The sequence below is a fragment of the Pseudopipra pipra genome, unplaced genomic scaffold (genome assembly GCF_036250125.1).
Source record: "Pseudopipra pipra isolate bDixPip1 unplaced genomic scaffold, bDixPip1.hap1 HAP1_SCAFFOLD_322, whole genome shotgun sequence".
Taxonomy (NCBI): Eukaryota; Metazoa; Chordata; class Aves; order Passeriformes; family Pipridae; genus Pseudopipra; species Pseudopipra pipra.
The window spans coordinates 12,409-27,328 of record NW_026990801.1 but is presented as its reverse complement, the minus strand read 5'-3'; the positions used below and the strand labels follow the sequence as shown (position 1 = coordinate 27,328).

At 39.3% G+C, this 14,920-nt stretch overlaps 1 protein-coding gene across 1 annotated transcript; it reads right to left on the bottom strand.

Moving 5' to 3' along the window:
- Nucleotides 1–1,682: 1,682 nt before the first annotated feature.
- On the bottom strand, nucleotides 1,683–12,895 carry LOC135408318 (V-type proton ATPase subunit G 3-like). Its single transcript, XM_064643537.1, has 3 exons — nucleotides 12,725–12,895; nucleotides 5,313–5,413; nucleotides 1,683–2,114 (listed from the first exon to the last, which is right to left on the bottom strand). Exons 1-3 carry the CDS (start codon nucleotides 12,804–12,806, stop codon nucleotides 1,941–1,943), a joined length of 357 nt encoding a protein of 118 aa, XP_064499607.1. The 5' UTR covers nucleotides 12,807–12,895; the 3' UTR covers nucleotides 1,683–1,940.
- Nucleotides 12,896–14,920: the final 2,025 nt, after the last annotated feature.

Genomic DNA, 14,920 nt, shown 5'->3' with positions numbered 1-14,920 from the left:
GGAGAGAGCCTGGAAAGGAGGACAGAAGCTTTGCAAGAAAAGAAGTTGGTGGCAGAAGACAATTCTGCTCTTGCTGTACAGGGGTGTGTGTTTTTATCCCATGCAGCTGGTGATGGAACCCACATTGCTTTAGTTCTGCAGCTGAACCTGCAACATTTCTGTATGTTTGGAAGTTATAGCTGGAGAAAAGTGTGCTGAGGTAGCCCAGAGGGAAAGTGGAGAAGTCCTGAGCACTGCAGTAAGACCCTGTCAGGTGTTAGAGTCCACTTTGGTGAATGCTTAGGTTCACAAAGAATGCATCTCACAGCTGAGCTCTGCACTGGGACTGCAGCCGTGACCCAAAGTAGAGGCACATGTGCCTGGGCAATGAGGCAACCCTGAGTGCCCCAAACTATGCAGGAGGGTGCCTGTATTAGGTCCTGCACATAGCCTGGGACTTGAGTTCCTTCATCCCCTCAGCAAATCAAAGGCTATCACAGCTTGATTCAAAGCGCCCTTACATAAATGAGCCTCCCAGCTGATGTCAATAGGATTTCTAGTCTCTTGCCCACTCCTCGGCATCCTTGGGTCCCCAGAGAATATAATCAAGCACAGGAGACTGTAACAATCAGGGTTTGGGGATTATGTAGCATCCAGGCACAGCCTTGAGGAGTCATGTTTGTTGACATTAGGTTGACTACATCTTTACAGTCATTTTACACATGACAGCATGTCAGCTGTGTAAACCTCGCTGGAACAGGAGATTGCCTATGACTAGCTGCTGTGAAATTGAAATGATTTCTCTGTGTCTATGTGGACTGAAAATCATGGCTATTGTTTTCCAGTTGCTGCAATTTCTCAAGCTTTTTTTCTAATTCAGTATCATTTTGTAGTGGAGAAGAGGCATTAAAGGGGCTCATGGTACCAGGTGTGTGTCAGATCCCCACTTCATCAGTGCCTCCCATCAGACTGAATGGGCTTCACTTTGAAAGCACAGATCATATTATATTTTTGTAACTTCAGTAGAATTTATTCCAGGGAAAACCTGTGCCATTGCAGAGAGAAGTGTTGCTCAAGGTGACTTAGAATAACAGAAATGAGCTCTAACTGACGTGATTTCTGTAAACAACCTGTGGATTCAGGTACCATTTAGCATAACTGGTGTAGAGTTTGAGCCCATGGATTTCTGTACTTTCAGGGTAACTGTATAATGATGGATGTGCTAGTCTGCCCGTTGCTCTGAAGCAGTTTCATAAATAATGATTATACCTCATTTTTCACACTTAACAAAGCTATATAAAATTTGTGGTGTAGTTAAGCAACAGGACAATATTTTGAGTATGGCTTTTAACAAAATTTTGTACAAGTCAACTGTATTTTGCTTTAAATTAGCATAGAAAGATTGAAAATGTTTTGACCCTTTCTGACCAAAATCTAAAGGGTTCCTCTATGGTCCATAACCTGATCACTCCACGTGTCATAAGGAAAACAGAAATGCTCTTTTTTAAGTTTTTGTGATATTCTATTTCATGTTCTTGAAGTACCGTAAAGATTGGGATAAACAGACTCTGGATCCCTTTCCCCACCCACAACGAGGGGGGGCCCAGTTCAATGAGTGCCACAACAGACTTTATGAAACACAACATCCCAGTACAGAACATTTTATAAAGGAAAAGGAATAAAGACTCCCACTGAAAAGCTGGTGGTGTCAAATAATCATTTATTCTACTGTTGTTGACCTGCCCCAGTCTAAATGACAGGGGCTTAGCTACCAACAGGAAACAATATTACAACAAATGCTTGCAAAACCCTGTAGAATTCCTGTCACATCAAAAGCGCGTGTGAATTGTGTGCTTTTGGCTTTAGTGTTCTTTTTTTTTCTCACACATGCAGAAACAATACATGAGGAAGTATTCATGCTTATCAAGAAAGAAGGCCACTTTTTATGAACATAGCACATCTTAAACTGCATGTCTGAAGTTTGGGTGAATTTCGGGGTTGATGTCACATATTGTGTTCAAGAGCTTTTTCATCATGCTCTCCATGTTCTTATGGTAGCTGCTCGTGAGGTTTCGGATGTTTTCTGTTGTTTGCTCTTCTATTTTAGCTGAGAGGTTACCTTGGGAGCCCATTACCTGAAAAGCAGAAGGCTTCTGAGCAAAATAAAAGGTTATATATGACTGTTTATTGTACTATTTTTCATCATCTAGCATAAGCATAACACAAACACGTCACAGTGCTTCCTAACAGTAAGGGTATGATCTAGGCTGAACTGTACACACAAAACCAGGATTAAAGGCAATTCTTTCATATGCTCACAAGCAATGGGAATCTCCCCATGTAATGAAAGTTTCCCAGCTCAGTGTAGTAACAACATCGTAATGTTTTGTCTTTTATATCGCTCTTTTTAATTTGTTTTCTATTTTAATGACTAGTCAACTGAGTTCTATCACCCGTGTGCTTCATTTGGCCTCACTGAGAATGCACATGAGCACATCTAGGGAGCAAAACATGGGAAAGCCTTCCTGACAATGCATAATTACAGTTTCAGAGTACTTGAAATGTCTTCAGCAGTTAGTGATGTATAACCCTCAACAGGCCTCAGACAAGGTCTTTTAATGTTACATTTTCTTATCTGGCGAAATACCAGACAGCTTCTGGCACAGTTAATATCAGGACATTCGCTTAGAATTTAATTGACTCTAGACTCGCTGAACATTTTAGCAAGGTTATGTTATAAACAGATGCACACATTCCAAATCTGTGACTTTGCTCCCTCCTCCCCCAATGCCCCAACATCCCTTGAATTTTTCCCTTATGGAAAAGTCCTTCAGATACCAGTAGAGAAATTGTTTTTCACCTAAAGAATTCCGTGGGGGAAAGCAGGAGACTTTTCTGCGTGCTGGCAGAATAAGAAGGGAATAAGTAACATATTCTTGTTCCTGCCGTGGTTCTCTGGGGTGGACTAGCAGGTGAAGCTAACCTATGATACATTAGTGGGATACCTAGAGGATGACCAGAAACAAGGTCATTAGCTTTATTTTCCATGTGGTTTCAGCCCAACTTAGTGCTTAAAAGAAGGAAAGCAACTGAGTTAAGATCTTTAGCTCAGCTCACCCTCGCAGTTCCATTTGTCAGTACCTGACAGTGTAGTAAGACATTGGTCTGTAACTCACATGTAAAATACTTCAGTTCGGAAGAAATGTAAGTTGTAGACATTATAGTAAGTACTGGGAAAAGATTATAGTTTTCTATAGTAACTATTTTTGGCTGACATTTTATTTTAGCTTTTAGACAAGTTGCAAGGGTCAGATGTGGGAAAGGCTGTACAGCTTAGGCCAGATTTATGAAGCTGATTTTTTCCACTGGGAAAAATAACTTTGTAGAGATCCCAGATGGTTGCATGTTATCCAGCTACTAAATACTTTTCAAAAACCTCAAGAAAAGTATTATAATTTTAAGAAGAGCCTCTGCAGACCTGCTCTCTCAGCTCATGCTAACATTGTAACTTGAGATAGTAAATTCTTATTCTTCTATGTGTTTTCCCCCCTTTTTTCTGCTTCTGAATATGGAGACCCTTTTCTTTTCAGAATGCAGACAATGCTCTGCTTAGTTCATGATTCCTGCTGACCTTGAGGGTCTGTCCCTTATTTTGCCTATAGAGGTTTTATGCCAGCATCATTCCAAAGTTGCTAAAATATTACATTGACTTGGAAGCCACAAAATTCAGAATTAGGCTGCACTTCTCCAGAGTTCACTGATCTCAGACCCTGAGTACAAACACCATGAACACCAGCAAACTTGGTTTGAGATGCAGGCTAAAAATTTTGCATGTTTTGAGAAAGTGTCATCCATATTGTCATTCTAAACTCAAGTTACTTGTTATTTTCTGTTGCTTTTTTTAATTCTGGATGGATGTGGAACATCTCACAGTATGAGGAAACTTACCCCAGTTTGGATATGAGCAACGCAAAGTAAGAGAAGGAATAGCATTAAATGAAACTGTGACAAAGAATTAAAAATACCTGTGTCCAAATGCCCAAGCAAGTAAACTGAACTGGGCATCAGATCTCCCCCTGCACTGGCTTTGCTGAATCTCCTGAGTGCCTTCCAGACACAGGTTAATAATGATGACATTTGTCTGGGTAGATAAATGTTCGACATAATGGGGTCAGGGAACGTAAAGGAGGACTGTGATGATCTTGTACAACATGCTGTCATTCGAGGAGCAATATGTCTTCTGTCCTGCTTCTGTGAAATGTTCAGTCGACAAATAGTGGCCTTTCCCTGCAGCTTTACTTTTGTTTGTGATGAAAAAATTGAGTTCACAGCAAAGCATCTGTACTCTTTTGCTATTTAAGACCTAAAACAAGAAGTCTGGCTCGACTGAAAAGGTGAACAAATTTTAGAGGTGTTTTTACTTTATTTCAGTGTCAGTAAACATCTGAAATTGTACATATGAGACAGTTCTACCTGGCCTGCTTGTGTGACAGTGTGTACTGGCAGTGTATGTTAGAGACTTTGTGTCTATATATGTTCCTAAGGCTTGTGATCCCTGCTGGAAAATGGTTTATGGCAGGTTTGTAAAGCAGTTTTTATTCACCTCTTTGGCTTTTTTTGTTGGCAAAAAAAGCCAAACTACTTGCTTCCACAAGTAGTTTCCCTGCCTTTGCACAGTAGAAGCTGGGGGAAAAAACAAGAGCAAATACATAAGAGGAAGGTCACCAGGTAAAAAGAGAATGGTTTGTGAACTTTCATGAAAATACTAGACAAAAATGCAAGGTGCCATAAATGTATTAAATGGCTTTAATTCAGATATCAAAATATCAGCCAGACCACTTCTACTTTAGAAACATAGTGGAAAAACTCTAAAATTTTGGTGATTTGAGTTGATAAAAGATGCAGTCTTGTATCAGACAGCTGAAGTGGAACAGAAATAGAAAGAAACATTTTAAACCTTTGCTTTTACTGACATCCACCTTACTGAAACCTCCAGTTTCAAGACAGGAATGAGGTCTGTCTGCAGTTATATAGAAAGAGCACCCAAAGTATTTTTCCTTAAGGAAGATATGTCTTCAAAGTACAAGCATGAACCAAATATGGAATCTGGACAATTTTAGTGGTAAGAGTCCACAATTTCTTCTACATATGCATTCAAAGCCTGTGAAAAAGTAAAAATTAGGCATATGCACACCATAGGGTGATATCTCTGTGTTTAATAAGTATGATCACATTGATTTGCAGAAGTATCCATGTAATATTGTTGGAAGCAATTTGGTTTACCATTGAGCAGACTGACACTACAAGAGGACATATGCATGTTTCTTACTTACATTTGTTTGCTTGCTCCTAAATTCCTTCTCCCTCTGTAACCTGTAGTGGTCTATCTCGGCTGTGGCTTCTTCCTTGGCCTGCTTCAGCCTTTTCCCCTTTCCTGGTGGGGGAAGAAACTGATTTATTTCATGCTATCACTGCATCCCAAAAGATGAATTTCTCTAAAACAAAGGCATTTTAGATGGCATAGTAAAATGCTGACTTTGCTGAAAACTTCGTCCATCAGCTTTATTTACACAAGAGTGGTCAGAACAGCCGAAGTGATTTATGTAGAGTACTTTTTGATTGACAGCCAGTCATGCAAGGACCCATCTTCTGAGACCAACTTCCAGTGCAGAAGCACACATCAAATGAAAAGTTTGTGGGTTTGCTAACAACAGAAGTCTTTTTGCAACTACACATTTTCTCGTAACACAAATGCATTTTTTTAATCGCAGCTTGGTGTTTAAATAAATATCTATCTTTTCTTTATCAGCAATAGTAGCAGCCAGATAACAGATTTTAGTTGTCACTGATGGGAAAAGACGTTATTCTGTAAGATTTGCTGTATCGATTGGTTGCCAGCATCCCTTCATCCCACACCAACTGGATTCTTCTTGGAGCTGGCAAATTTCCAGAATACTGCAAGATACATCTTAACCATTACCAATCTGAGTTGCAACCTTCAGGCTTTGTCCTTTTCTTCCCCCACCTTTTTCCTACCTAAGCTTTGTCCAATGCAGAGGTGAGTGATTAAGAGGAGGTCAATGGTATCCTCTACCAGTGCACAGAAAATATGAAAGCGATTCAGAAAAACTTTTTTTTTTTTTTCCTTTTCGTTTTAAAGAAGAAGGTGATCTTTAAGGTGACATTTTAGGGTGTAGCGGAAACAAGAGCCTTCCTCCTGACCATGTGTGTTTACATACTTAATTTTGTTTGCTGAGAATAGTTACTTTGTTTTAGGTAAAACACTATGGATTTGTCAAATCAAGTGCACATAAGTAATTGCAGGACTGGGCATAAGGTAGTTCCTGGGTCTAGCAAGTATGTTATGGAAAGGATAAAAGGTTTGATGGGAATGTGATGTTTAAGGTTTTACATGAAGGAGCTGGTGAAAATGTCATAAAAACTCCTGTGGTCTTCTCTGTCTGCCTGTTTTGTATAAAGCTGGTAAAGTTGCGTGGATTCTGCTACACTACTTCGTGAGGAAAAAGTCATTTTCTGACTGATGGGACTGTAAACCTCTTGCATTGAATGTTGATATGTTATACTTGAAACACCTGTGCTGATGCTGATTTTTGGAGTCTCTTTCTGTATGGCTACAGTTTTAGGAGTGGGGGGAATAAGCTTGCTCCCTTTTCTTAACAGGAGAAATATCTTTGATGTCTGAAAAACTGCTTAGTTGCTTAAATTAGGATATCACAAGGATGAAAGGGGCATCCTAGGCAACTTGATTTCATGTGTGACACATCAATTAATTTACTTATTGTAACCAATTCAAGCATAGAAGGTGAAAGGTACCTTTTCTGAAGTCCTAAGGAATGTTCTCCACCTAGGCTAGGAAGAAGACCATGAATATTTCTGATTTGTTTTCTCTAGGCTATTATACTGAATTGGTTACACCTGAGCTGGGCTTCTAAAACCTTATCAGGTGTGGCATATAGCAACCTGCTTCCACTGAGCATGGCACAATGAGGAAGCTCGAGAGGAAGGCTGTTGGTTTTAATACATTTGAGACTCAGCAAAAGCCTGGGTAAAATGCCTGATCCAGCAGGAAACTACTTGCCCAGTTGATGGCTTCTTCCAAAGTCATCACCTGCAGATGGGTGAGTAGAAGTGGAGAGATGCCTGAAATGTGAATTACCTTTTCAAGTCTTGATTCCTGGACTGTTTGCTTTTGTGGCCATGCTTATTGTGGACCCTTGGGTGTGTGGCTGTATACAGGCTTTTTACAGGAAGGAGCAAACTACTGAGGAACTAGATAGCTTTACTGACTCTCAGTTCATGAGTGCAGGGCTCTCTTGTGTAGTAAATTATATTTCTCAGAGTCCTTCTGCCGTTGAGCCACTGTGCCTATGCATGAAGGGGAGAGAGACAGTTTTAAACTTAGTGGGTATTTTCCCAGAGTTTGCATGTGTTGGATAAAGGCTGATTCCACCATCTTCTGCCACTCACTGTGTGAAGTGTTGGGTGAACAGACAGATTTGTGTAAGAGCCTGATATCAGTCTGGACAACAAAATTTGGAACCAGGTTTAGGTCTATATTTTGAAGTTTCCCTTATTCTCCTCTCCAAATTTGGAGCTTATCAGCCTTTTGTAGAGTTTTCCTCTAGGAGTGGAGCCGGGGGGTGATTCTCTGGAGCTAGCATTCGGGGGAAGTGACTATGATGAAGCTCTGCCAATTTCACCAGCTGAGGAACTGGATCTCTATATCAAATTAAATTATTTCAAAATCAGTGGGATTTTAATTTCAAATTCCATCTGGGGGGCCATCTGTAGTAAATATGTTGCATATTTGGCCACCAGATAGATAAATATATCCTTTTAAAATGCACAAAATGGAAAGAGATTTACTGTAGAACAGCAGTTCACTTGCCTCTGACAATGTAGGTAGTGAACCAAAAAGTATATATATACCTACATGTCAGCTCTTGACAGTGCACTGGAGTAAGCACAATACATAGGGTGTCACTGTGGAGCAACAGCCATTTCATTTTACCATGATGCCTTTAGGATTGGCACAGCAGGAACCTGCTGCTTCCTATTTAATTAAGTGGAAAAGCTGTGAGTAAATTACTGCTAGTTCAACAACGTTGTGGACAGAATCGGCAACTGCCAACATATGCGACAGTGCATATGCTGCACCTGATTAAGTTAAGCAGAAACTAGAGCTTAACCTGCTGTTCCACTAGAGACAAACCAAAATTAATTAATCAGTCTGTTGTTAACCACTTGTCTGCTACCTTAGTTGTGCAGTAGGGGACTGCCTTTTCAAAGCCTTACTGATCTGCTGCGTTGGGTTCTGTGCAGAGCGCAGACAAGCTGAAATCAACCCTTACCCACTGAAGGGTGGCAAAGCATTGAAATTCAGCCAAGATCATGCAAAAAGAGGACAAGAAATACAGGAAGATGGACAAACCAATCTCTATGATCATACAGGTACATAAAGCTCCAAGTTTGAAGAGATTTTGCCTCAAAGGGGGTGCCATGGGGGCCCTGCCCCTCTGGTTTGCTACTGTCCCTCTGTACCTCCTTCCATCCTTGAAGACAGGGAGCAGCAAAGCAGCTGTGCTATGCTTGGTTTCCTTGTCCACTCTTGTCCATGATTATGGTAGCTGACAGCCTATAAATTTTTAGGCATCATGTAAAATTGGCCAAATCTTAACCTGCTGTAAAAGCCAGCCCTGTGTTAGATTTTCTTGCCTAACGTGGGAAGGTATTATCAGCATGGAGAAAGGCTGTGTTCTTCTTTCTAGGTGTTTCTGTGATGGTAATGAAATACCTAGCTCTGGTTAGATCCAAAAGAACTGGTGTATTTTAGATTATTGGGGTTTTTTAGATCTTACAAGAAAAAGACAGTAGGAGGCAAAAATTTTGCATTCTAATTTGTTCAAAACACTAAGTTGTCTTACTTTCCAAAAGCTGCAATGCTAAAATTGGCTTTTTTGTTTTCAAACATATCATCTAGGCTTCTAGCTGAATTTCTGCATAGAAATCAAATCATTTGAAGAAGTTGTGAAAAATTAATCATATTTTCTTAAAATAGACCAGCTTCAGTTGTCTTCAAGAGTGCTAAATTGTCTGCAAATTGGGATTTGGGGATGCTCATTTTGTGAAGACTCTTTTGTACTTTTAATAAAATACAATAGAAGCAGCTGATCAGTATATATAGGGTTTTTTTCAGTAGATAAAATAGGTCTTGGATATTATCCAAGAGAGTGCCATGGATATAATTCTGCTTATTATATCTTATTTTGATTAACATTTGGTTTTAATCTGATTTCCTGAAATCTTTCATCTCAGTTTTCATTTTATTAGGCACGAGAAATTCAAGCCAAGCCATAAAAATCTATAGGAAAACAAATGTTGCTAAGCCCAGTCTTCATGACACATTTGTTTCCCTTGTTTTAACCAAAAGGATTTTCGGGAATTGATGTCTTGGCTCTGACAACGCTCAGTTATTTCTGGGATCCAAATTATGCTTTAAGTAAAAATGATAGATAAAGCAGAGCCACATTCTAAAGGCCAAAGAATTGCAGACTGGATTGGTTTGTGTTTAATCGATTTAATAGTTGCAGTCTTGCACGTGTGCATTTACTAACTAATTAATTCAACTATTATTAATTTGTCAGGTATAAGGGATATGGGCTAATGATACAGTAAAGATATTGCAAGCCAGGATAAAAGGTATTGAGCTAGAAGTATGAAAAAGCATGTATAGAGAAGCTTTAGCTTTATTTTTGCTTTGTTTCATGTCTATCAATATAATTTTATTTACTGTTTTTTCAGGTATTTCAAGTGGGGTTTGAATTACAAACAACTGCACATATGTCAGCAAAAACCAGGCCTATTATCTGTTTATATACAACATTACGTGTGTTCACACTACATTTTGATCTGGTTATGTATCAACTGTAAACACTGAAGGGTAGTTTTGCTATTCACATTTCCTTGAAAATGCCTTTTCCTGGTTGTGTCCCATGAGCAACCTGCCATTCGTTCTCCTGACATTGCAGTGTAAACAGGACAGCCAGACTCATTGGTACAGGGGTGTTGTGCAGTGCCTGTTTGTGGTGACAAAGGAGGTCACAGGTACAGTTTAGCAGGGACAGGACTGCATTGGCACTGCCTGGACGGGTTCATTGCTTTCACTTGCAGCCCAGACCTGCTGAGCCCAGGCCCTGAGCAGAAGCTGCTGATCTGAACTGGTACCGGGTGGATCTGGGCTGGCAATTTCTGGGGTGAAGCAGCACGTCCTTGCCTTGTTTCACCGAACTCTGTGCCCAGGTTAACCACTTGTGCTGGATATATCAGTTGCATTTCATATACTTCCTTTCATCTTAGCTTTTATTCTTAGAGACAAACTCTGCAATTTGATCTTACTGCAGAATCACTCCAAGGAAGAGACTGTTGAAGTAATTCCAATTTGGCACAGCCAGATTTTCCTCTAAAAGAATCCCTTTTGTCCTTGTCCCATAGGATTTGAATTATGGTGGTATAGTTAGGTATCTAAGGTGGTGTAGTGACATTGTTATGAAAATACTGAAATTATGACAACATAGGACTTTTTAATTTTATTTTGTAGCTTCACTGCAAACCTCTTGTAATGTTGAATGTAATGATTGTCTAGGTATAATTATTCTGCTAGTTTAGCTATTATGCTTGGTGGATTTATTGAAACTGTTTGCCCTTGATCTGCTATACCCAGGAATAAAATCTTTTGGAAATTCCTGAAGTTTTTCATGGGATCATATGGAGCTGCTGAGGCTGGAAGGAATCTACAGGGTATGCTCCAAAGCCCTGCTTGGAGCAAGGGCAGCTTGACGGGGACCATATCTAGCAGGTTTTGAACATCTCTGAGATTGGAGACTCCACAGGCTCTCTGGGCAGCCTGTTCCTCCCTCGCAGTTATTGATCTGTTTTCTTACATTTAAATTTGTTTATTGAATCTTTTATTTTTCTTAATAATTTTTGTAAATGCAAGAAAAGTATGGCCTTAAAAGGAATAGAGAAGAAAGTCATACTGATGAATTATTTTCACTCTAAACATTTTTACTGATAGAAAAATTTTAAATAGCTGTTTTTCTGTAGCTGGTTATTAACTCCTACCACTGTATTAGTGTTGAGGTAAGTGTAGGTAGTGGTTTAATTGAAGTTTCTGACTCAGAGTGATCTTGAAGATACTTTATCTGTAAGAAACCCTGTGATTATCACAAGCACTCCAAGTAAGGCTGAGATGATAACAAGGGAGTGTGTCTTTTACAGAGTAGAGTAAATGCACCTGCAACTGTGTCTGGATTCTGCAAGACATTCATCTTCAGTCATTACTTTTATGTTCTAATGATAATTTTCATTTTTGAAGTTCCTTAAGGTTTGAAGCCTCTTTTTTAACTGTCTGATTTAGAAAAAGCTAAACTGACTCATCCAGTTTTAAAAACAAAACCAAATGAAATTAAAGCAACAAAAAAACCTCAAACCAAAAGCAAGGGGTAATCAACTTCAAGCTATCATAGTTAAAGGCAGTCTGTGTTCAGACCAAACTCCCCCTCCCTCCACTGGGGCTGTGTCTTTCCAGGTCATATGCTTTCTTGCTTTAGGGTACAGTGTGTTTCCTCTGCCTTACATAAGAAGGGAAAACACACCCCTCCCAGCGCACCTGTTTTGGCTATGTAAGGATTAAATCACTTCTTCATTATCCTTTGCTCTCAGGCTTGCATTTGGGAGAGTTCTGTTTTATGAAGATGAGAGAATTTTTTTTTTCTCTCTATTGCTTCTGCAAGGCACAGGCAGTGGTTGGGTGCTCAGGGAAGGGGACTTGCCTTCCTACATGTTTTTTTGTGTGCTGCTATACAAATTGAGATGTCACACTAACAGTTAATGAACACACAGCAATGCTGATTCATGTGTAGAAGGGATACGGAAACTACAGAAGTTATTTCTGTTTGGCTTCCATTTCTCCCTGGAAAACAAAATATATTCCTTTGCATGACATCGTCATGCATTTTAGCTGAGTTCTGCAGCACAGCCTTGTTTCCCGCTGCTGGTTTCCAAAGCAGGGTAACTCCATGAAACAGTATCAGTGTTTCATCATAGTTCATCAGCTAATGCAGGTCAGTGACTCAAGTGGTTGGTGCCTACACTCAGGAGAATAATTACTTGCACCATGTAATAAAACTTCTATAAATGCTCTAGTACAGTACTGAGAGTGCTTGTGATTTTACTGATTGCTATCATGGTGCTGAAGTCTCCCTTTTGTTTTCATATAATTTTTTGAAGTCCAGCTGAGATTAGGAGACAAGTTACTAGATTTTGCAAGTAAAGAGGAACATTTTAATAGAACTTAGGGAGAAAAATAGTGTTTGGAGTCTGGTCCTCCAGAGCTGGAAGCCAGAAGCATGTAGAATTCTAGTTTAAATAGCTAGGGAAGGCAGTAATGACATTATTGGCATTTAGATAAAGCAAGAATAAATCTGGCTGACAGGACAAATATAAAAAAGAAAACCTTTTTAACATAATAAGGCACATGTGCATACACACACAAACAGAGAATTTTAAGCAAACTCTGAATGTTCAGGTCTGGTTAAATGCCTGGTTGCAGTCAAGGCACAGTGTTAATGCATGGGTACAGATGAAATAATGTTTTTCTGTGATCTACTGTAATTCTGAAGAGCTTGCACTTGAGAAGTACAGTAAAACCAGGCCAGCTACTTACTTTTTTTGGCTTCCTCCAGTTTGTCCTTGGCACGTTTTTCTGCCTGCAAAAGCTGCTGGATTCCCTGAGACTGGCTGGTCATGCTGATTGCTGAGGCTGGTGAACTTCTGTGGAGAACAGAGCTGGGAGGGAGTTTTATGCAGCTGCCAGGCTCTTCCTTGTGTTTTTTGTTCTGCCTCTTATTACAACAAGCTTCCAGATTGCACCAAACCAGCTGGCTCTGCCTGGATTGCTGCTGGGCAAAAAGGCCTGTTAGTGCAATTGGAAAAACACAGCAGCAAGGCTGAAAGGAATGTTCTCTCCTCTTCAGGGTCACAGAGATGTTGAAGTGTCCAATTAACACACTGGAGAAAAAAAAAAAGGAACATTTCAATTAGCTTATATTTTAATGGGGATTTTTTTTCTTTTTTAATCTCTTCTTGCTGAAGTAGAGTATAGTTGATCTTGTCAGAGGAACTGAGGAGAAAAAAATTGTTTATTGGATTTTTCTTTTAATTAAATTTTCCCCCAATGTGAAGAATCAGACTCAGTCAACAATTAATTTTGGTTGAACACCATGTAAACTTCTTGCTTGTAAACTTCTCTTTGGTGTTACTTCTTAACACTATACTTAGGGTTTTCACTTAAAAAAAATCTTCAATAGAAAAGAATTTATTATGACTAAAGTTTAAAAAAGCAGTGATGGTACACTCTGCCTTGTAATCTGCCACGATGGAGATGAGTGCTGGGGTGGAAAGCTGTGGGATTAGCTCTAAGATCCAGACTCTTGGAAGGTATGAATGGTAGCCTAGGTTTAAGTCATAACACACACAATGGTCAAATGAACATCTGAGGTGGCTGTAGATGCACATCCTACTCCCTACAGAAGGACAGTGTTTTGTGCGCTACTACATGAACAAGCAGCATGTTCATATTCTCAATCCTTATTAGAAAAAACAAATCCCACTCTCAAAGGTACTCTTGCCATTGCATAGGAGAGGGACCTGTCAAGTTGCATAATTAAAATAGATTTACTTTTGTAAAAAAGTATGCCATAGCACTAGTCAAGTTTATTTACTATAAATTTATTCAAGATAGAGCTCTGCCGGAATCAGAGATCACCTTCTGATGTAAATGTTTTTTTTCTTCATCCAGAAACTGTGTGAGATGCTTTCTCATCTCCAGCACTGAAATCAGGGGTTCGCTGTACCTGCAGGAGAAGAGACATGGTACTATTTTTAGAAGATTTTAATGCATAGCCTTGAAGTTTATTTTATTCATACTCAGAAGACGAAGTGATGATCAGTTCTACAGAAAATGTGGAAACTGTAGGGTTAGGAAGCCTGTTGTGCCACTGGTACTCAGCTACAAGTGATATTACTGGCAAAGAAAAGCAGAAGTGGAAAATGAAAGTAAAAAATGAAGAGATTTGGTTTACTTGGGGCAGGAAACTTTAAAGCAGTAGTTACTTAAAAATTAAATAGGAAGTGGAAATGTCAGGCTTGTCTCAGACATCAAAAGTATATTCCAGGCAAAGGGTCTTGTCAGGCAAATCTCATTGGTACAAGGAATGTTACAAAACTGCTAGGAAATTAAACTGTTTCAGAGCTTTGGACTTGGTTGAAAGCATCATGGGTCAAACCTTATAAATTTTCAGAGCAGTTCTCAATGCCATAATTATGTTATGTGGGCCTCAGTAACAGCCTGAATTTTTATATTTACAATCTGTTAATTAATATTTCACAGAAAATAGTTCTATATAATGAATTTTTATGGGAAAAAATCCACCCTTCAACAGACTATGAAACTTTTCTATTGAGAAAAAAATTAATATAGTCCTTCAGTAGATCATTTGAACTGTGTATGTCACAGTTCACACAATTCAATATTTCTCTGAATTAAAAAAAAAATCTCAGTTTATAATTTTCCTTGTGATTGGTTCACATACAGTTTGGTGGCATGCCATGCTGGCACTCCTCATGGCATCAGGCACCTAGTACACCTCTGCAGGGGAGAAGATGATAATTTATTTGGCTGGTGCTTATATATAGGTTTTGTTAGACTCCACACAAAGTACTGCCACTTAGAACTAATTTCAAACTTGTCCGATGATGTCGGTGGTGATCTCAGACTATGTTGACATGGCACCTCTGTGAATCCCACTTCATGGATAATTCATTAAAATAAAGTAGGTTAAGCCAATGACTGACCAAACAG

Coding starts and splice junctions, on each gene's coding strand:
- LOC135408318 (XM_064643537.1), bottom strand. CDS start 12,806: ATGACCAGCCAGTCTCAGGGAATCCAGCAGCTTTTGCAGGCAGAAAAA. Junction 5,414..12,724: donor ACTGGAGGAAGCCAAAAAAA/GTAAGTAGCTGG, acceptor TTCCCCCACCAG/GAAAGGGGAAAAGGCTGAAG. Junction 2,115..5,312: donor TTAGGAGCAAGCAAACAAAT/GTAAGTAAGAAA, acceptor TCTGCTTTTCAG/GTAATGGGCTCCCAAGGTAA.